Source organism: Capricornis sumatraensis, chromosome 9 (assembly GCF_032405125.1).
Source record: "Capricornis sumatraensis isolate serow.1 chromosome 9, serow.2, whole genome shotgun sequence".
Lineage (NCBI taxonomy): Eukaryota > Metazoa > Chordata > Mammalia > Artiodactyla > Bovidae > Capricornis > Capricornis sumatraensis.
In genome coordinates, this window is record NC_091077.1 from 26,510,782 (window position 1) to 26,533,687 (window position 22,906).

At 41.2% G+C, this 22,906-nt stretch overlaps 1 protein-coding gene across 1 annotated transcript in view; it reads right to left on the minus strand.

Annotated features, from left to right (window-relative positions):
* Positions 1 to 22,906, minus strand: part of MEGF10 (multiple EGF like domains 10) — a 138,440-nt gene that overhangs the window by 52,052 nt on the left and 63,482 nt on the right. The window contains exons 5-7 of the mRNA XM_068981027.1: positions 9,120 to 9,366; positions 7,199 to 7,319; positions 3,164 to 3,300 (exon numbers count right to left, since the gene is read on the minus strand). Of these exons, the coding sequence (XP_068837128.1) occupies positions 3,164 to 3,300; positions 7,199 to 7,319; positions 9,120 to 9,366 (505 nt within the window). The remainder of the gene's footprint in view (positions 1 to 3,163; positions 3,301 to 7,198; positions 7,320 to 9,119; positions 9,367 to 22,906) is intronic.

The window sequence follows — 22,906 nt, forward strand, 5'->3', positions numbered from 1 at the left end:
TCACATTCCTCATCGGACCGGGATCAATAGATCGGCTGCCTGCCTTTCAAACACCTGAAACTTCTGCTCTTGGGAAAATATTTATATAAAGAACACTGGGAAAGAGTCAGCTTTTCCTCCATACTGGAAGCAGAAAAGACTGCCTCTGTTGAAGACCACTTCTGCATCCCCCCAATTCCTGTCTACAACTCTGGACTTCCCCTCGTTTGGCCCACATTCTTCTTCACTGTGAGGATGGTACAGAACGTAGCAGAGCGTAACATTCTGGGCCTTCCCCTTAACAGAGTCCATAACTGATCCACAGACCTCTCCACCCAGCTAACACGTAGGAGGCAACAATCATGTACGTGGACTCACGCTAGGCCATCAGAAGCCCCAGTGCAAAGATGCCACGACAGCCCCTCAGCATTAAGAACACTCTTTCAGCCCCTTCGGAAGGGTTTTTGTGAGGATCTGAGAGCCACCATATTGGCTGTGCCACATGACCCTTGCTCACCACACTGTCCTCTGAAACCAGCCCACAAACCCTACAGCCTATCATGTGGGCATCGCATGAGCTGCTCTGTCTGCCTACGAGGTGCCTATTTTGTTTGTTCTGTGTCCTCTCTGCCTGGGAGGGCCATCCCGATATCCGGGGTGCACTCTGGGCCAGCTGCCTGTGGTGGTACCTGCTCCCCTCTGGCCTGACCTCAGTGGTCATGTTTTGCTGACTTCTCAAAACAGGGGAAAGGGCAAATGGCCCTCGGACTGCTTTCCCCACACCTCCTGCCACAAATGGCTGCATAACCACTCGCTGTCTCTTTCACGATGACGAATGTGCTTGACGTCGTTGTGTTGTGTGTGTGTGTGTTTCCGTGTATCAGAGTAGAAGTGGAAACAGGAGTCATGTCATCAGTTCACCAAAAAAAAAAAAAAAAAAAAAACCCACAATCGTTATAAAAACAAGTTAAGAAGCAAGTTCCTTCTTCACTTTCCTCTCTTACTCTGGCTCTTTGCCTGCCTGGCCTCAAATCAAAAATTCACCTGAAAATTAGCTGTTATCCCCTTTCCCTATGTTCTAAATGAGTATAAGCCTGCCTGTATGTTTGCTGATTTTATGTTCCTTGAATTTGAGACTTAAATCCGGACAGGGCAAGAAAACTATTATATTTAAATTTTTAGTGTCCAAAAATACTACACGGAACTATTACTTAGGGTTCTGCTTGGTCCCATGCCTCTCTTGCCCTGATTCATCTTTTTATGTTAAGACTTTAATACAACATGGATCCAGAATTCATCTAACAACCTCATTTTCCATAATACAACCATAAACCAGGAAGCAGGGCACAAAAACTTTCTGAGTACCCTAATTACATGTTATAGAAACCATGTGCTAAAGGTGCCAATAATTTATAACATCAAAAATTAAGGAAAATACATAATCATATTAATGAAACTAAACAGATATTACTTTAAAAGTTTCTAATAAATACATAGATTTTTTAAAAACTTCTCAAAGATGAAAAAGACCATCTACTAGAAACCAGTAACAAACAGGAAACTATACTGGAGCCATTTTCAATTAAATTAGGAAGAAGATAGGAATTCCCACTTTTATCTGTATTTGTCAACATTCGTTTAGAAGTTTGGGCTTCCCTCATAGCTCAGTTGGTAAAGAATCCACCTTCAATGTAGGAGACCCCGGTTTGATTTCTGGGTCAGGAAGATCCGCTGGAGAAGGGATAGGCTACCCACTCCAGTATTCTGGCCTGGAGAACTCCCTGGACTCTATAGTCCATGGGGTCGCAAAGAGTCAGACACCACTGAGCAACTTTCACTATTCCACTATACTATTTAGAAGTTTAAATTAATGCAATCACTCAAGTAAATGACATATTACAAATACTGAAAAGAAGAGACTAATTTATCTTTATCTGTAGATAATAAAATAACCTTAGTGTTTGCTAAAAATAACATGAGAATTATATAAGAAGTTTGGTAGAGTGACTAAATAAAAAATAAATATTCAAAGACAAGATTTTCTTTATCCAGAAATATCCAATTAAAACTTAAATGGGATTCTTCAAAACTTATAAATAAATTTCCTAAGAAAGTGTGAAGCCTAAATTGGAGGGGGAAAACACCCTACAGTATCTTATTAAAAGTCATAGACCAGAATTTTAGAAAGAAAAACATTAGAGAGGAAGGTTAAAGGAATTTTTAATTCATAGATATAAAAAAATAATGATAGCTGATAGCTAATATTTATACAGTTTCTAGATATCATTCAAGTTAATAATCACTAGTATTTATACAGTTCATAGAATCACTCAACTACAATCATAGCTAATATTTGGAAGATTTAGCACTGTTCTAAAAGCTTTAATGTACTCATTTAATTCTTACAACCCTAGAAGAAATTACAATTATTGTTTGAACATTATAGATGAGCATATTTCCAAGGACAGAGGTTTCAAATTCTTTGTTTGGGGCTAATATACTCTTCTGTCTCTCAAGCCTCTTTCTCTAATTTTACAGACAAGCTAACAAGCTTTATTATCAAATCTTTCAGGATACAATGGATTAAAGAGCAAATTAGAAGCTGTAGGCTGAACAAAGCACTCTGGGTAACACTTTACCACCTAACACACAAAATGGACAAGCTGTGGATATAAAACCACACACCACACAAGCATCAGGAGAGACCTGTAAGTCCCACCGGGTCTTATTCCTATCACCACCACACAGTTAAACGACACACAGTCTTAAGAGTACAGGGCGTCGTAGGAAAGAAACTTTATGCCTGACTTATCTTTTAAAGATACCTGAGTACACACCCTATTTAAAAATAAATCTATCCAAAAATCTTTAAAATGTTAGAAGTGTTGGGGTTTCAAGTGGCTGCCCTAATCACTTAACTGTGTAGCAATGATCCATCATGGGTTTCTGATATTTTCTCATTTTTTAAAAAAATGCTTTCTCTGCATCTTCAATTCACCATCGTCGTCAGTGGTCCAGTTGCTATGCACTGGGCTGGGAAGGAATCTGTCAAATACACTGATACCTTAGAGATGCTTCTCGGAAGATGATAGAATAGTCACAGACAAATGCAGGAAGTGTGCGCCCTGGACCCTCCCAGCTTCGCTTCCATGCTATAGTCAGAGGGGTGCAAGGCTGCCCTTACCTTTCCCCTGTGTACCCGGGACTGCAGTGACATTGGCCTGTGGCAGCATCGCACGTCCCTCCATTATGGCACTGACATTCTTGCGAACAGTTCTTTCCAAAGCGACCCTCGGGGCAAGGCTGACCACACACTGTGCCCTGCATTCAAAGAGACTTGGAAAATTAGCTGCGCCTCCAGGAAGGGTCAAAGAAGAGAGAGAAGGGCGAAAAGAGAGGAAGCAGGAAGGGAAGGCAGGGTGTGGGCACAGGGCTGCACAAAGATTAGATAAAGGAGATTTTAGAACGCAAACTCTGTTTATCACCTCAAAGATGTTAGAAATTCTAAATTGACTTATTTTCTTAGTAGGCCTAAATCTCAAGATACACACATAGGTGGCAGCATAGTAATCAGAAGAAATACCTATGTTAAAAAAACAAAGTCACCTCAAATGATTATGGGAACCTAAGGCATTCACAAATCCTCCTAAGTGTTCTTCCTTGTGTCTTACATATACAGTAAGTGAACAGCACTTATTGAGCATCCATTACATAAATGATAACATCTGGCCCAAATGGAATATTCAAATACTTTACCATATGTTCTAGAGAAAATACACCTTATTGTTGGTTTTATTTCTTATAAGGAAGCATTAAAAAAAGGATTGACATTTTGTGTATCTGAATTAACATTAACATTGCCTAAGAAATACTTCAACAGAAACAATTCTAGACATTTTATTTTGGAAAGAAAAGACACTTTTATTTTCAGCAGGTTCAACAAACATTGCTGGGCCAAGATCAATAGGAAAACTAATTTCCTGGGAGAGAAATCGAGAGAGTAACTTGGACACATCTTCTCACCCTAGAGGCTGTCTGTCTTGTCAGATATTGTCATATTTATTCCAGTCCTATGTGGAGAAGCATAAGATACTTTACCAATAAGTCAATGAAATACTCTACTATTTTCTACTTCCTTTGGCCACATAACTTGGCTTTGTAGTTTATCATGTATTTATTGGAGTTACTATTACATCAAACAAAATAACCCCAAATAACAGGGATTTTTACAATGTTTTTAACTGTTGGAAGCTGTTGCTTTGTCCTCCTTCTCTATAAAAAAGACAGACTGTGGGCACTCTGAAATTGGAGGCTAGTGAACACCAGATGGTTTTGTAAATGTTTATTCTGGATAGCATAAGAAAATACATTTCCTCTAACTCCTGGCTACCCACAAAGGCAGTTGGTGTGCTAATTAAGTCTCCTCTGGTGGTTTCTAGCTATCTACCAATGAGAAAAGTTCTTCCAGAATCTTGGAACTGAAAAAGCCTTTGGCAAATGATTCAAATCAGTGCTTAAGTGAGAATCATCTATGTGCCAGGCATCGTGCTAAGCTCTGAGAATCAAAGATAAAGTCACAACCTTTAATTAGCTCACAATATGATGAGGGAGACAGATATAAAAATAGCTCTAACCCCTCATTCTAGCACAACGTATTAACATGACTAGATGAAATAAATATGCCAAGGGTCAATCCACGGTAAGCCAGGGTTCTGGTGAAAATTCTCACTCTCTCAGGAACTACTCACATTTTGTAATGGTCCCACATAAGCTTTAGAGATGCTGTTGAAATAGTGTTTGCAAAGAAGGATTAATGTGAGTCAATAGCTTTAAGCAGAATATTATTGGGCTTCCCAGGTGGCTCTAGTGCTAAAGAAGCTGCCTGCCAAAAAAAAGAAAGAAAGAACCGCCTGCCAATGCAGGAGACACAGGATACATGGGTTCAACCCCTGGGTCAGAAAGATCCCCTCGAGGAAGGCATGGCGACCCACTCAAGTATTCATGCCTGGAGAACCATGGACAGAGGAGCCTGGTGGGCCACAAGTCTATAAAGTAGCAGAGAGTCGGCTATCAATGAAGTAACTTAGCATGCACACAGGACATTATTAGTTGAAATATATACTTGTGTATGTGTAATAGGAATATATAGCCACCTATGAAAAGCACCTAGGATTACTGCACAAATAAAATGTTACAAAGAGAAGTGTAACTTAGAAGCTCAGCTGCACTTAGAGAAAAATGACCTGAAACATTCAGTAAGAAACATCCATCAGGGTAGGGGTGCAGAACATACGGGAGGCTCTACTCGGCTGATGGAGAGGGCCATGTGTCCTCCTACTGGGACTCACGGTCCAAACTTGTGGTTACCAGCATCCTACCTCATGACCACTCCAACCCAGAAGAAGAAGGCTTCAACCTCAAGATGAGGCAACCCTACAGACAACGTCTACACAAAAATTCTGCAAGTAACATTTCTACAGCTCATCCAAAGAACAAAGTAATGACCAGTGTTTGCAAAAGGCTGACTATAAGAAATAAAAGAAGAGAAGGAATCAAAGATATTTCAGCATTTCTACTTTGGGCAACTAAGAGAGAAGTGTTGGTTTTAATGAAGACCAAAAAAAAAAAAGGGTAAAAAGAGAATCACCTTAAGAAAGGTTTAGGTGTATGACAAATTTGGTTTTACAAACACTGACTTTGACAGGCCTGCTTCCAAGTCAGTAGTTCTCTAAGAGCTTCTCTGTTTGCCTCACCATCATGCACTCAATAAAAGGCCCCCTTGCACTGACTCTATTGCTCCATGGAGTTTCTCCAGGCTCTGCTTCCTTGTCTTGTCTGCTTATCATTTGCAATTCTTGCCTTGGGTCTGATATTTCTTTTTCACTTCTCCCAGTGGTCTTGCTATCTTGAACCCGATCTTACTTCCCATGATTCTGACTGGAAGTGGACTCCAAGTCTTCTTTGCTCTATTCCTACAACAAGGGCAATGCCATGTCTGCCTCCTAAGGCTCCAGCCTAGGCATAGTTCAGGCAGATAGTGACCCATGTTTTTAGGTGAAACTAGGGTGGGGAGTGTAACAGCACAGTGACAAATACATACCTGTGTTCAGATCAGAGAAAGTCAAGGTTGGGAAAAATCAGCTGATGACTGTTAAAGTAATGGATCTTAATGAGATTTCCAGGAAAGACGTACCATGAGAAAAGAGAAAGACTGGTGCGAAACACAGGAAATAAAATGGTATGTAAAAAAAGAGAGATTAGGAAAAGAGATCTTTAATAAGAGAGGTAGGAGAAGGGGTTATCAAAGAAGTGGAGAGAGAGATTAGGAAAGGGAGGTGGATGAGCAACAGAGTCAAAAGCTTTGGAGGAATGAAGTAGAATGAAGATGGAGGAGTTGTCATTGAATCTGGCAATTACATCACTTGAACCCCGGCAAGAGCAACTTCACTGCAGCTCATGGAGATGGAAGGTAGTCATGAAGTCAACTGCTGTTTTGTTTTCTGTGTGTTAATGAAGGAAACAGACCTTGGTCATTCACTCTTCTGTCTTCAAGCAGACTTTTACAGAAACCAACTCAGAGAAACACGAACCAATACTATTGCCTGATTTTAGAGTAATCTACCTAGTAAACCAGCTTTGACATTGTGTATTCCACATAAGATCAAGCCTGTGAGATACTACACAAAGGAAGAGTATCATGGTCAAAGTTGGGAAGTATAGGAAGGTACAGGTCATTACACTAAAGGCTCTGAGTTCTGCAATACTTGGAAAACTTGATTTACCTCGATGAGTCTCCAGATTCAAAGACCAAATACCTTTTTCACACAACACTTCACCTGTTGAGAATAATGTTCCCAAAGAATAATAATGATCCATAGAACATAATTATGAAAATGCTTATTTGAATACTTACAGTGTTTAGCAGCTTTTGCTGTCATGTGAAAGGCAAGATATTTCCCTTTTATATCCTGAAGGGAGATGCAGGACAGATGGCCTACTAACTTTTCCATGAGGACCCTTAGTAAACTTCAAGTTCAGGATTTAATCACCTTCTGCCTTCTCTGGACTAAAAAATTCCTGCTTTGAAATGGTCGGGTATTTCCAGTTATGAAATTTTTATCCATTGATGTGACATTCTTTTGTATTAAAGTTCTCCCCGTGCATTTTCACTCGGGTATCCTGAAACAGGGGGCTTTGGTGGGTGGGGTGGGATGCTTACCAGCCAACCAGAAGGACAAGAGCACTCTCCAGTGACGTGATGACATACGCCTCCATTCTGGCAGGGGCATCTCTGCTCACACTGCGGTCCATGCTTGCCAGGGGGACAAAGATCCTCACAGCTGAGGGATTAACACGTGACAAAGGACACCATAGTTTATCCCAACCTACGACCCTTAGGTTCACAAACACAGCAGCACCCAGGACCCTAAAACAGACAAGCTCCTCTGTTCAATATTGTTTGTTTCATTAACATCAAGAGCACCAATCATATTGATTGGAAGGGTCAAGGGGTCACCTACTCCTTCCCTTTTGGGGGGATATTTTCTACTGAAACCATTTCAATTTGAGGAGAATCTGTCCTATCAGAGAGATGACTCTCGCTGGCCATACACTCCTTAGTGATAGGAACTATCCATGCAACTCTCGAAAAGCCCATGGGTTACACTGGAAGTGTACTTGGTGTGTTTGTTCTAATCTCAAAGAAGAAAGAAACATCTTCACATCACCTAATCAGTACATATTCCTTGCACTCAGTTTTTAGCATTCTCTTCTTCAAAATGATGAGCCTCCTCCATATTGAATGAATATACCTCCTAGCCTAAGCCTTTGCCTTTTTTACTCTCCTATGAAATTGCTTCAAATTTCTCAAAGCCTTATTCAACTGGGACCTTGATAAAAACCCATAAAAGCAACATTAACAATTAAACAGTCTGAGATGCTCATCCATTTTTCTGAAAATCAGGGCTTTCTTGGCTAATTCAGTTTTTCCTTTAGCTCTACTTTACAGCCTTAACCCTGTCAGCAGGAAGCAGCTACCTAATCAGCCACATTTTTTTCAAGTTTTAGTTCTGTGATTTACAGGTGTGATTTTCTCAGTAAGGGAACAAGATTTTTTAAATCTCACTTTTTTGGGCAAATTCTGCCTCTTAGTCTGTTTGCTAATATGAGCAAACCAAAGAATGCCCTTCCCACAAAATAAAGAAAGTAGTAGAGACAAGGGCTTCCTTGGGAGCTCAGCTGGTAAAGAATCCACCCGCAATGCAGGAGACCTCGGTTCAATTTCTGGGCCGGGAAGATTCCCTGGAGAAGGTATAGGCTACCCACTCCAGTGTTCTTGAGATTCCCTGGTGGCTCAGACAGTAAAGAATCTGCCTCCAATGCAGGAGGCCTGGGTTCCATCCCTGAGTTGGGAAGATTCCCTGGAGGAGGTCATGGCAACCCACTCTAGTATTCTTGCCTGGAGAATCCCCATAGACAGAGGAGCCTGGTGGGCTACAGTTCACGGTGTTGCCAAGAGTCAGACACAACTGAGCAACTAAGCATAACCCAGTAGAGATTAAGTACTTGCTTCTATGTTTTCCAGAAAGAATTAAACTGTGTGCACATATACTACACAAATGTGATACAAGTCTTTTTATATTCGCAAAACAACACCTACATATCTACAAGCCTTAAATAACCCAGCTAACCTTTGAGCATAAACTACTTCTAACATCTATTTCCTTCTCTAAGGCACTGAACTCGTCCTCTTTTATCCATCTAATTAACTGCCACACAGAACAGAACCACATGGACCATTAATAGGCAAAAGTGTAAAATGAATGCAATCAAGGGAGTGTCAAAGTGAAACCCAAATCTGCCCCAGAAACCCCAAATATTGCTACTCAATACAACATCCAGGCCCCTGTATCCCTGCTCTGCCAAAGGAATGCATGGAAGCTGGTTCTGAGACCCTGACTGGGCTCTGATGCTCGACAAACAGCAGGAGCACCTAGCGGCCGTCACTGCCTGGAGTCCTGTCCCCTCAGTAACTCCTTAGGCAGCCAGAGAGACAGAAGTACAGGAATATGAGGCTGGCAGCAGCGGGAACAGCGAGGGTGGGAGGGCTCTGCCACGCTGCCCAGGGGCGCATCACTTACAAGGCTCCAGTGTACCCGGGTGGGCAGCGGCACTCCCCCGTGACATGGTCGCAGGTCGCTCCATTCTGGCACTGGCATCTCTGGTGGCAATCGTTGCCGTAGGTGCCCTGCTCACAGCGCTCCTCACAGCGCCAGCCCCGGAAGCCCGCAGCACAGTGGCAAGCCCCCGTGATGGGGTTGCACAGGGCCCCATTTTTGCACTGGCACCGGCTGCTGCAGTGAGGCCCCCAGTGATCACCGTCGCAGGCTGAGGTTGGGGAAAGAAACAGTGGAGGGCATCAGAGTGTGGGTGTGGATAACGGCAAGCTCTTCAGTACCAGCTTTCCTCTCCCCTTGGAGAGAGTGGGCTAGATGACCCCTTTCTCACCATTTCTCCACTGAGCAGCAGGGCTTGGGTACACACCTACAGCAATATTTCACTGGTGCTCAGCACTGGACCACTTTCTATCACTGCATTCCTCAAGCATTGCTTGAGGCCTGTGCTCAGCCTGCTCCCTGCACCTGGAGTGTTGTGTGAGATATGGGCAGAGTCACTGGCTTGGGGAGGGTGTGAGCAGTTGTGGGCAGAGAGGAGGCTGACTAGGCAGGTGGGAATGGTCAGCTTATGCAGGGGTTTTATACACATCAAGAAGTTTGGATTGTATCTAGTTGACAGAGGATTGGTAATAAAGGATTTTAAGCACTGAGGGTCAGTGGAGATTTGCCTTCTAGTAAGATCAGCTGCCTGCAGCATGAAGAAAGGGCAGGAAGGAGCTGACAAGAGCCAGGAGACCGGGCAAGAAGCATGGTAGTCAGCGGCTTAGTGAGGAGGCCCGGACTCACTCAGTGACCAAAGGGACAGAGAAATGACCCACATGCAGTCCACTGTGCGGTAGGCTGATCCTGCTAGCTATGGGCCTGGGCCAAGCTCCCGAAAAGCAAATTGATGTGCTTTACAATAAATCAGTCAAAATATGTTTGACTGGGAGGTAACCAGAAAAGGCAGGGAAAAAAAAAACTGACTAAAATGTTTAAGTCATTGACTTATTCTAAAAATATAACAAACCAGAACCTGAAAGTGGACAGCAAATAAACAGATAAGAGGTAGATAAAACCAGGAAAGACAAAGGCAAAAAAAAAAAGCATTTAAAAAGCTTTAAGATGCATTTCCCAAGAAAAGGAATAATGGCTTTGATTCAAGTCAAAGAGCTGGAAAAAGCAGAGAAGAAAAAAACTTCAGTCGCAAACATTCTAAAATTTATCAAGGGTGACAATAAGCAAAGTCTACTCTTAACATGCATTGCCTAGTCAGTCATCCATTTATTAATTAGATGCTATAAAAATCACTGGGGAAGAAGTACCCTGCCTAGAGTTCCTAGGATAAATTGCCTTTATGACGAAACAAAGTTTCATCTCATAAAAATTTTGTAATGTCAGATACAGAATAAACTATTGAAAAAAACAAAACTAGGTACACAGAAACAACTTTTTAGACTTGCAGGATTCATCTTCCAGTATTAGAACCTGCCTTTCATTTCATAATATCAAAAAATTTAAATGAATAATTCCGTTTCTAATAAGTATGGCTTTAGTCTTATTAGTACTTTAGCAAACATACTTTAACACAATTAAATAAAAGCAGTGAGAAAGAATTATTGAACCTAAAGCAGATCAAGAAAGCAATTACCTAAGAACAATCTTCTTTCACAAAATAAGATTAGGTGATGGGATTTCAGCTTAACTATTATTCATATGAGTAGTTTTATTTTTTTAATTGCCTGTGGATGTGGACAACACTCCTTTTTCTTTCAGTTTTAATTCTTTCAATCTAAGATCCATTCTTAAAAAGATTATATGGTGTGTTTCTTGAAATCCTCCCAGCTATCTCAGCTGGAAAGGAATCTATCTTGTTCTGAAGGTTCCCCCAAAGTAAACAAGTCCTTTGTAACTAGTGCCCTGGTTCATCAGTCCTAAGAGTAAGGAAAATCACTCTATGTAAGTCAAAGGCATTATTCTATAATTTGATCCTCCCTTCCCCCAACATCGTCTTCACAGTATAGTCAACCTAGCGTAGCATTGTTCTCTATATTATAAATGATTTTACTCCTTAAATGTAAATACATCCTTGATGCCAGTATAGCACGAATGTATACTAAATACTACAACTTCAATACTTTGATGCATTTTTTAAAGTTTATTCAATTTCACACATTTTCTCTGCTGAATCCTCTCCAAAATGTCCATATTCCTTTCAACTTCTGGGAACCTCGTTTTAAATTAAAGATACATTTTTCCTTATGTATAATGGAGAATTAATTAATTGACGCAAGAAAACAATGTAGCTAATAAATCTACCTTAATAAGGATATCATGATCATGTTAAAAGAATTAAAACAGACAAACCAAATAACAACTCATGAAGGGTTACAGTCCTTTCCCTTCACTGTGAAACTGGGTTAACGGTGGGCTGGAGCATATACATTTTATAGAGTATATTTTACAATAAGAGGTGAGTGGTAGGAAGAAGCCAAGTACTGAGGGGACAGAGCTGGTCTCTCCTCTCCTTCATAATTCATTTATTTGCCCACCCCCTTCAACAGCTTCTCTCCCAGCACAGTAGTCAGGCAGATATCAGTTCTGTAAGATATCTCCTTGTGGTAGAAACAAGTTTATAGCAGAAACTGATGACTATCAGCATCAATCCATCCATCTACGTAACACAGTAGTCAAGAGACATGAGATCGATCCCTGGGTTGGGAAGATCCCCTGGAAAAGGAAATGGCAACCCATTCCAGTAATCTTGCTGGAAAATCCCATGGACAGAGGAGGTTGGCGGCTACAGTCAATGGAGTCGCAAAGAGTCAGATACTACTGAGCACACACATACACACACATCAGCATCAAAGAAAGGGTTAAAGCATTAAGGAAACATTATCGTGCCGACATGGTTAATTTTCTGGCTGTGTCTAAGCATTGTGGCATGCTTTGAAGTGACAGCTTCTCCCCTCGGGGTTGTATTTCCCTAAAAAAGCCATTGATACATATGCCTCACAATGTGAGTACGAGGCACCAACATGGACTCCGTTGGGAGGAAAATCCACAGACAGAAGTCTACAGAAAAACAGACAGGAAGTAGAGCAAGTAAGATACAGAAGCCTGGCTTGAATGTAGGCGACACTGTGACTTCCTTTTTTGATTTGTCAGATTTAATTGCTTCAGTACATCCACTGTTAAATGTAGCCCAGTGAGTTACACAGTTTATCGCACAAAAGCCAGCTTTCTTCCCTGATTACTACATACACAAGAGTATGCTGAGTGTCCTGACAAGAGGCAGCATTTGTTTCTTCTGTTTAATGCCAAGCTTGGACAATTATCCTGAATTTAACTACTGCATTTGGAAAGACAGTTTGAAGAGGGTGAACTCAAATTATCTGGCATCTTTTAGTTAACATTTCACCCAAATTTCAAGGGGCAAATGTTTCACTCCTCAAGAAAAAGGGACTAGCTTGGTTTCTCCTGCTGACAACCTTTTTAAAAATATATGTATAACTGAACCACTGTGTTGTACATCAGAAATTAACACAACATTGTAAATCAATTATACTTCAATAAAATACATTAAAAAAAAAACAATGTAGTTAACATGGAAATAGCTTGAATAGCCTAACAGGAAAAGGTAAATGAACAAAATTTTGTTTCAGATTAAAGAACTCAGATGCTAATAAGGGGGTGATGCCTCCTTTACAGCCTCTGGTTTCAGCTCTCATTGTGATAACAGCTAGAAACAGGCTGTCACATGCCATGTGCCCAGATCCATGCAGATATTTCAGGAGACAGCTTATCGAGGGTCTCAGCATAGACAGCTTACTCTAAGAAGCTCTCATAATAAGTTAACCAAATAAAAGGAATTTTAAACTACTATGCAATATCAGAAGTGTACAGTCCAGGCTACAAACCCTTAAGGACAACTAGCAGAGCACTGAAGAGAATGGACTTACCCCTGGGCCCTTATGGCTGTAACTTCTAATGACCAGAGGTTACACTCATAGGCTAGGGACTGAAATTGACTCAAGCCTAAATCTTTTAAGTACATGCTTTCTGCCAGGCGTGGTACTAGACCTTGACTTCAAACAAGAATAATAAAGCTCATGTTTCTACAAGCTTACAGTTTAATGACAAGGTGTCAAGTTAGTAGGCAAGAGCATAAATACCCTGTGATAAGCGGTAAGGTAAGCATATGGACTGGGTACAATGGAAAATACAGGGATGACATTAACTAGTGTTGGTGAGTAGAGAAAGGCTTCCCTAACAAAATGATGTCTAAGATGAGACCTAATGGCACAGAGAAACATATATAGGTAAACTGTGAAGGATTTGTATGTAGAAAAAGGAGGAACTGCAAGAGGGAGGCTGCAGGCAGTTTTACATTCAGAAAGAATGATACGTGCAACAGCCAAAAGGGTTTGAAAAGACAATCATGAATGCTCTATTGGGGTTTTACACTATTACATCATGGCCCTCATCATCTTTCTTAGCTGTGTGCATAACAAAAAGAACAGAAATAAGCAGAGAGGAAGAGATATTAGACATGTCCTCTCCATCAGTCCTCCCCAGCCTGCCACACTCAGTCCAGAACCTCCGAGCTTCAGGTACATTCTACAGACCCAACCTGAGATGCTCTTTGAAAAACGCATTGTGTGTTTTCCATGACAGTAACTTTGCACTTAGATCACAGTTTTTATATATGTTTGCCTTTTTTCATAGCTCTCAAACTGAATTTCACAGATGTTAAGACACAGGCCTGGCGTGCTGCAATTCATGGGGTCGCAAAGAGTAGGACACGACTGAGCAACTGGACTGAACTGAACTAAGACACATAGACACCCTTCTACATTTATCAAATGTCAACAGAAAGTTTCATACAAGCATGTCCTGGCAGTCACCTGGCTGACAATGATAATGAGAAGCATTCTGATTCAGAGATGTTGCTGTTGTTGTTCAGTTGCGAAGTCATGTCTGACTCTTTGTGACCCCATGGACCGCAACACACCAGACTTCCCTATCCTTCACTGTGTCCCGGAGTTTGCTCAAGTTCATGTCCATTGAGTCGGTGATGCTATCTAAAGATCTCATCCTCTGCCATCCTCTTCTCCTTTTGCCTTCAATCTTTCCCAGCATCAGCGTCTTTTCCAATGAGTCAGAGATATTAAGCTGTGAAAAACTGTGCCCCTGAGTCATGAAGTAGTATAATAATGACAATGAGCTTGATCCTTACAGTGAGGATGATAATAACTCCCTTTCTGGGAACACCAGCACTCTATGCACTACTGTGGGAGTTCAGATACTATATCCAGTTTAGAGATTAGCGTGGGAAAATGTATCAGAAGCCCTTGACTCATAAATTCATCTTTGGGGATTTTTCCAAAGGAAACAAATATAAGTATATAAAGACAACATCAATCCACTATAGTTAACTCATTAATAATATTTACAAATTGTGCCCACCGATACTGTTGAAAGCACCTGAGACAGGTGAACGACCATTGTCCCTATGAAGCAGGAACTATAGTCACCCTTATTTTATTGAAGAAACTGAGAACAGCTGATATGCTTAAAGTCATACAGGTAAAAAGGAGTGAAGAACAGATCTCCTGTTTTCTAAACCACAATATTCTACCCCCTCCAAAGCTATAAGGATGTTTATCCCAGTGCTGTCTATAATAACAAAAAAAATTTGAAACAACCTAATTTTCTAGAAGTAGAAGACTGGTAAAAAAAAATTTGCTATAATCATACAATGGAATACCATGCATCAATTGAAAGTGATACTAGAGAAGAATACTTAGTGAACTTGAAAAGTGAAGGTGAAAATTGCTCAGTTGTGTCTGACTCTTTGAGACCCCATGGATTATACAGTCCATGGAATTCCTGAGGCCAAAATACTGGAGTGGGTAGCCTTTCCCTTCTCCAGGGGATCTTCCCAACCCAGGGATCAAACCCAAGTCTCCACATAAGGTGGATTCTTTACCAGCTGAGCCACAAGGGAAGTCCCAGTGAACTTGAAAGATGTTTGTAAATATTGTTAACTGTAAAAAGTAGACTAAAAATATGTATCACATGATTCAATTTTAGACTAGAATCAACTACATGAAACTGTCATTAATTTAGGTTACAAATGGCCTCATGTCGGCAACTGTATATGACTGACCCTAATGTGCGGGGCAGAGAGGAGAAGAGGGAGAATGAAAAAGACACAGAGACAGATACTGAAAAGGTCTGTGGTCATATGGGACCACTTGGTTATTCTGGATCTTAAGACTGTGTGTGATTTTTCTCTAATTCATCTGAATTAACTAGATTTTCTAAATTCTCTGCAATTGAATGTATCCTTCTGGTGGGAGGAGAAAAGCAAGTGAAAAGTTCTGTTTTTAAATAGTTGGATCTGCTAAGCCTCTGTACTGTGTCATGCCCTATGCTCCGTGCTTTACCCACCTCTCTCTAGTCCTTACAGCACCAACAAAGTGGTATAATTATCACCTTTAGCACACAGAGGATATTTAGGATGAGAACACTTAGGTAAAACATCCAAAAACACTCAGCTGTGGCATCAGTATTCAAACCCAAGGTTGTCGGCAAACAAAAGTCCAGACACTGGTCACAAGGCCATTCTGCTCCTGAGGCAGTGAAATTAAGTATTTTGGTTAAACATAACACCTCACAATGATGTATTTCATCTAATATGATCCATTAAGGTGGAGCAGCCAATGATAAGACCTTCCACTGAGCAAGTTTATGGGGTCAGCCAATGACTCAACATCAAGGGGCACTAAGAACAGGAAATTATCTCAGAGGTGAAAACATAGGGTGTTTCTCAAACAGAAAATAAAATGAAGGGGACGATCAGATCTGAAGAGCTGTAAGTTGAAAATGATTCTATGTAATCAAAAAAGCCAGTGAGCTCACTGTGAAAACAGTACTGATGCCATTAGTTGAGTACTCTGACCAGAAAACTAGGTCCACACAGTACCTGGTACAGGGCTGCTCTCAAGATGCAGGTGGTGAGTGAGTGAAAGTGAGAGCACACACAGAGCAGGGTAACTAACTTGGACAAGCAGCTCAGATCAGTTCAGTTCAGTTCAGTCGCTCAGTCGTGTCCGACTCTTTGTGACCCCATGAATCACAGCACGCCAGGCCTCCCTGTCCATCACCATCTCCCGGAGTTCAATCAGACTCACGTCCATCGAGTCAGTGATGCTGTCCAGCCATCTCATCCTCTGTCGTCCCCTTCTTCTCCTGCCCCCAATCTCTCCCAGCATCAGAGTCTTTTCCAATGAGTCAACTCTTCACAAGAGGTGGCCAAAGTACTGGAGTTTCAGCTTCAGGATCATTCCTTTCAAAGAAATCCCAGGGCTGATCTCCTTCAGAATGGACTGGTTGGATCTCCTAGCAGTCCAAGGGACTCTCAAGAGTCTTTCCAACACCACAGTTCAAACACATCAATTCTTTGGCACTCAGCCTTCTTCACAGTCCAACTCTCACATCCATACATGGCCACAGGAAAAACCATAGCCTTGAATAGACTGACCTTAGTCGGCAAAGTAATGTCTCTGCTTTTGAATATACTGTCTAGGTTGGTCATAACTTTTCTTCCAAGGAGTGGCTTTTAATTTCTTGGCTGCAGTCACCATCTGCAGTGATTTTGGAGCCCCCCAAAATAAAGTCTGACACTGTTTCCACATCTATTTCCCATGAAGTGATGGGACCAGATGCCATGATCTTCGTTTTCTGAATGTTGAGCTTTAGGCCAACTTTTTCGCTCTCCTCTTTCACTTTCATCAAGAGGCTTTTTAGTTTCTCTTCACTTTCTGCCATAAGGGTGGTGTCATCTGCATATCTGAGGTGATTGATTTTTCACCTGGCAATCTTGATTCCAGGTTGTGCTTCTTCCAGCCCAGCGTTTCTCATGATGTACTCTGCATAAAAGTTAAATAAGCAGGGTGACAATATACAGCCTTGACATACTCCTTTTCCTATTTGGAACCAGTCTGTTGTTCCATGTCCAGTTCTAACTGTTGCTTCCTGACCTGCATACAGATTTCTCAAGAGGCAGGTCAGGTGGTCTGGTATTCCCATCTCTTTCAGAATTTTCCACAGTTTATTGTGATCCACACAGTCAAAGGCTTTGGCATAGTCAATAAAGCAGAAAGAGATGCTTTTCGGGAACTCTCTTGCTTTTTTGATGATCCAGTGGATGTTGGAAATTTGATCTCTGGTTCTTCTGCCTTTCCTAAAACCAGCCTGAACATCTGGAAGTTCACGGCTCACCTATTGCTGAAGCCTGGCTTGGAGAACTTTGAGCATTACGTTACTAGCGTGTGAGATGAGTGCAATTGTGCGGGAGTTTGAGCATTCTTTGGCATTGCCTTTCTTTGGGATTGGAATGAAAACTGACCTTTTCCAGTCCTGTGGCCACTGCTGGAGTTTTCCAAATTTGCTGGCATATTGAGTGCAGCACTTTCAAAGCATCATCTTCCAGGATTTGAAAGAGCTCAACAGGAATTCCACCACCTCCACTTGCTTTGTTTGTAGTGAAGCTTCCTAAGGCCCATTTGACTTCACATTCTAGGATGTCTGGCTCTAGGTGAGTGATCACACCATCATAATTATCTTGGTCGTGAAGCTCTTTTTTGTACAGTTTCTGTATATTCTTTCCACCTCTTCTTAATATCTTCTGCTTCTGCTAGGTCCCTACCATTTCTGTCCTTTATCAAGCCCATCTTTGCATGAAATGTTCCCTTGGTATCTCTAATTTTCTTGAAGAGATCTCTAGTCTTTCCCATTCTGTTGTTTTCCTCTATTTCTTTGCACTGATTGCTAAGGAAAGCTTTCTTATATTGTCTTGCTATTCTTTGGAACTCTGCATTCAGATGCTTATATCTTTCCTTTTCTCCTTTGCTTTTCACTTCTCTTCTTTTCACAGCTATTTGTAAGGCCTCCCCAGAAAGCCATTTTGCTTTTTTGCATTTCTTTTCCATGGGGATGGTCTTGATCCCTGTCTCCTGTACAATATCATGAACCTCATTCCATAGACAAGCAGAGAAACCTGCAAAACCATTATCACAATTCTAGGTACATTCTTCCCTCCTAACCTACTTCAGGTCCGTCTAGTCAAGGCTATGGTTTTTCCTGTGGTCATGTATGGATGTGAGAGTTGGACTGTGAAGAAGGCTGAGCACCAAAGAATTGATGCTTTTGAACTGTGGTGTTGGAGAAGACTCTTGAGAGTCCCTTGGACTGCTAGGAGATCCAACCAGTCCATCCTAAAGGAGACCAGTCCTAGGTGTTCATTGGAAGGACTGATGCTAAAGCTGAAACTCCAGTACTTTGGCCACCTCATGTGAAGAGTTGACTCATTGGAAAAGACCCTGATGCTGGGAGGGATTGAGGGCAGGAGGAGAAGGGGACGACAGAGGATGAGATGGCTGGATGGCATCACTGACTCAATGGACATGAGTTTGGGTGAACTCCCGGAGTTGGTGATGGACAGGGAGGCCTGGCGTGCTGCGATCCATGGGGTCGCAAAGAGGTGGACATGACTGAGCGACTGAACTTATCTGAACTGAACCTACTTCAAACCCTCAGTCTAGCTTTCCATGCAAGAAACAGGGAAAGAGAGAAGCGATTTCAAGATGCATTGAGTTTTGAAGATGTGTCAGCATATGCAGCTATTTCATTTTATCCTCATAACTCAATGAGCGAGGTATAATTGTTCCACCATATCATGTGAAAAATGGACTTAGATGATAATTTGCTCAAAGTCACTTAGTATTCAAGCAGCAAAAGCAAGAGTTCAATCCAAACCCAGCAAGGCCTCCCAAGCTGTGATCTTGCACACACCCTGCAGACCATCCCATGTCACCAACACAATTACAGGTCCTGCTACCATTGCACATTACTGGCTTTTGCCAGCTTTTCAAGGGGGAACAGTGTAGGACAAAAGTCACACGGGTGTTTTGAGAAGTAATACTTGTTTGCCTAAATGACAGTTCCCAGGTTCCAAAGTGTTAGTACAGGCTCATCAGAATGGCTTGATAAGGAATGTTCCAACAAATCCACAGCCACACACGTATTGACAAAACCAAGGCCATAGGAAAAAATCTTTGAACAAATGAGAGATGGTTTAATAAATCTCTTGTTTCTGTATAGACCAAGAATTAAGAAAGGAGAACAATTAGAGATACAGAGACATACTAAATGGAGAGAGACTCCCAGAGAAAGGAACAAGGGCACATTAATACAGTGTCTTACCCAAAGGACTCCTTCATCGGGGGAAAAAAAAGGATGAAATCATTTTTCCCTGAGAGAAAAGAGTAATGTTTACCATCGCATTCACCTTGTTATAAAATTCATCAATCACTTAGCTGGGGTACAATCACTTAACACTGGACAGGCCTGGACCTTAGCGGCGACACGGCAACTTCTTAGCCATGAAATTTGAACAAGTTCCTGACTTTCATTATACTTAATTTTCTGTCAAATGGGGATAGTGAAACATACTAATTACATCTAAAATACTTGTTGGTATGTATGACACAGCACAGATTTGGTGGCAGCTGAAATTTTATTTTGTGGCTGGCTCAGTTAAATGTCCTAACCCTGAAAAAAACATCCTCCAGCTGTGTATGAGGCTGGAATAACAGGCCTGTCGTTTGTATTATTTGTTTGCCTTGCATGAATCATTCACGCCAAAGAGGACAAGTTGGTTCTCACAATGTGAATTCCAAAAAACAACTTGCCCAGTAACTCCACATAGTAAAAACCAAGCCCTGGTATCCCTCTTTTCATCCTTTTTTTTTTTTTTTATAAAGCCAATTGGAAAAAGCTCAGGCCTGGGATGAAACCCAGTGTTAATTTACATCCTATTCTTCAATGTAAATTAAAAACTGGATTTAGAAATTTCTCATTTGCTGATGATTAATGTGTCCAGAGAGATGCAGGCTCACACAAGAAGCTCAGAAATGTAAAAGGATAAACTTAGAAACAAATATGTGAACTTAGAAATTGTCCGCTTGGAGTAAAGAAGTAGATGGTGATAAATAAAATCTCGAAGATCTGCCATATTAGAAGGCATCAATCCCAGCACTTGATTTTTCTCCGGCTTATCTACATCCACCAAGACCACAGACACAGCCATGAAACACATTTTGAAGTATAATATACTTTCTTTCTTTTTCTTTTTTTTCTCCATAGATCAGCATTTTTTTTTTAATTTTCATTTTAACTTTATTTTACTTTACAATACTGTATTGGTTAAAATAACTGGTTCTGAATTATAGAGAATAACAAAAGAGCTCAATTCTGCGTACTTGTGTTAGGGCTAAACAAACCCTAGATGAGCTGAGTAGTCCATTTTTTGTTCTTTGTTTTTCTTTTGTCTTGGTTTAATATTTCTGGAATCAAAGAAGTAAAATTGTGGAACTATATGGAGTTCTAGAACCTTGTGGATACATTTCTGCTGCTGCTGCTAAGTCACTTCAGTCGTGTCCGACTCTGTGCGACCCATCTCTACCAGACCCTTAAAACGGGAAAATGTATTGAATCTTAGAACTCATGTTTATCATAGGGAAAGTGACGTCAGTTTATAATACATAACTACCCTCACCAGGGTTGCTGTTTAAAGTAACTATGTCTATAAGTGCCCTTAACATCTAAATGTCAAGCATCTGTTAGGTTATATCAGTCAGCTATATGGACGTAAAAATACATTTTTACATGGAGTTTCACTGTGATGTTCTCCATTGACTTTAAACACAGGATAATCTGTGATTATTAGAGAAATTAACAGGAAAGAAAATGCAGCCTTTCATAGTCTCATTTGTAAACAAAGCACCAATAAGTCATTTTCAAGAAAGTATCTCTATAGAGTGAGTAGCTTTTAGAAGAGACCAAAATAATTTTTTGCTGTCTCAAAGGATAGAAAAACACGATTCTTCCTGAAACATATACCCTTTCTTCCCAAGCCGTGGTTCCCTCAGGGTCTTTTATCTCCCTGTGATTTCATTCCTTGTGCCTCAGGCTAACAAGGCTGTGGTGTGTCATTCCCTTTTGTTAATGTAAAAGAAAAGATCCTCATTCAAAACATCAAGTGCTTTAAAAATAAAACAAGTTTGTAAAGCTTCTCCATCCATGAAGAAGAACAATAAAAATGTATTTTCCAGGTCCTCTGAAAGCACTAAAACCTCATGTCCTTCACATGTCAAAAAGCCGGCTGGAGAGCTGACAGACTGCCAGCAGTCGCTGTTGACAACCACCCAGTGCTGTTTATATTAATATTATTCAGTGGCTGAGAGAGAACTTTTATTCTTCTTCTTCAAAAAGTGTTTATTGAATAAAGTTTTGAAGCACGAACTGTCATTTTTTTAACTACAGTGGATGCTTATCCCAAGCGATGGGCCGGGGCAAAGGGCGTGAAATGTTTATTCTTTCAAGTGTCTACATATAAATGTTGATGTCTCTCAATGAGAGCATATTGATGACTCTATTCACGGTGCAGGAAAATCACCAGGATATAAATTGTAGGCTGGGATTTGTAAGGGATTTGGGGGGATTATATTTATATTCACTGATGTCAAAAGCATAATAACAACCTCGAGAGCCATTACAGGATATTTTGCTCTATAAAGTCTTGCTAGAGTTTTGCTCTTTTGCTCATTCATTCTTTCACTAAAAATGTACTAAGCAGTTTCCAACCTAGATAGCATAATGAAAAGCAGAGACATTATTTTACCAACAAAGGTCCATCTAGTCAAGGCTATGGTTTTTCCAGTAGTCATGTATGTATGTGAGAGTTGGACTATAAAGAAAGCTGAGCACCGAAGAATTGATGCTTTTGAACTGTGGTGTTGGAGAAGACTCTTGAGAGTCCCTTGGAATGCAAGGAGATCCAACCAGTCCATTCTGAAGGAGATCAGCCCTGGGATTTATTTGGAAGGAATGATGCTGGGGCTGAAACTCCTGTACTGTGGCCACCTCTTGTGAAGAGTTGACTCATTGGAAAAGACTCTGATGCTGGGAGGGATTGGGGGCAGGAGAAGAAGGGGACAACAGAGGATGAGATGGCTGGATGGCATCACTGCCTCAATAGACATGAGTCTGAGTGAACTCCGGGAGTTGGTGATGGACAGGGAAGCCTGGCGTGCTGCGATTCATGGGGTCGTAAAGAGTCGGCCAAAAAGAGCGACTGAACTGAACTGAACTGAAGCAGTTTCCATGGCTACTAAGTTCTTTTTGTTGAGCACTTACTATTGCTCCTCCCTAAGACCTGTCCTATAGTTTTCTTTATCTACTGGAAGAGACTGGCCCACAGTGAGACTTATCAGAAAAGAACGTGCTAATATAATAAGCCTTGCTTTGGTGTTGGAGAAGACTCTTGAGAGTCCCTTGGACAGCAAGGAGATCAAACCAGTCCATCCTAAAGGAAATCAACCCTGAATATTCACTGGAAGGTCTGATGCTGAAGCTGAAGTTCCAATACTTTGGCCACCTGATGCGAAGAGCCAACTCATTGGAAAGGACCCTGATACTGGGAAAGATTGAGGGCAGGAGGAGAAGGGGACAACAGAGGATGAGATGATTGGATGGCATCCCTGACTCAATGGACATGAGTCTGAGCAAACTCCTGGAGATGGTGAAGGACAGGGAAGCCTGGCAGACTGAAATCTGGCAGACACAGAGTCAGACATGACTGAGTAGTGGAACAACAATAAGCCTTGCCGTGCACAGGATGCTCGAGGAACACAGAGGCCTTC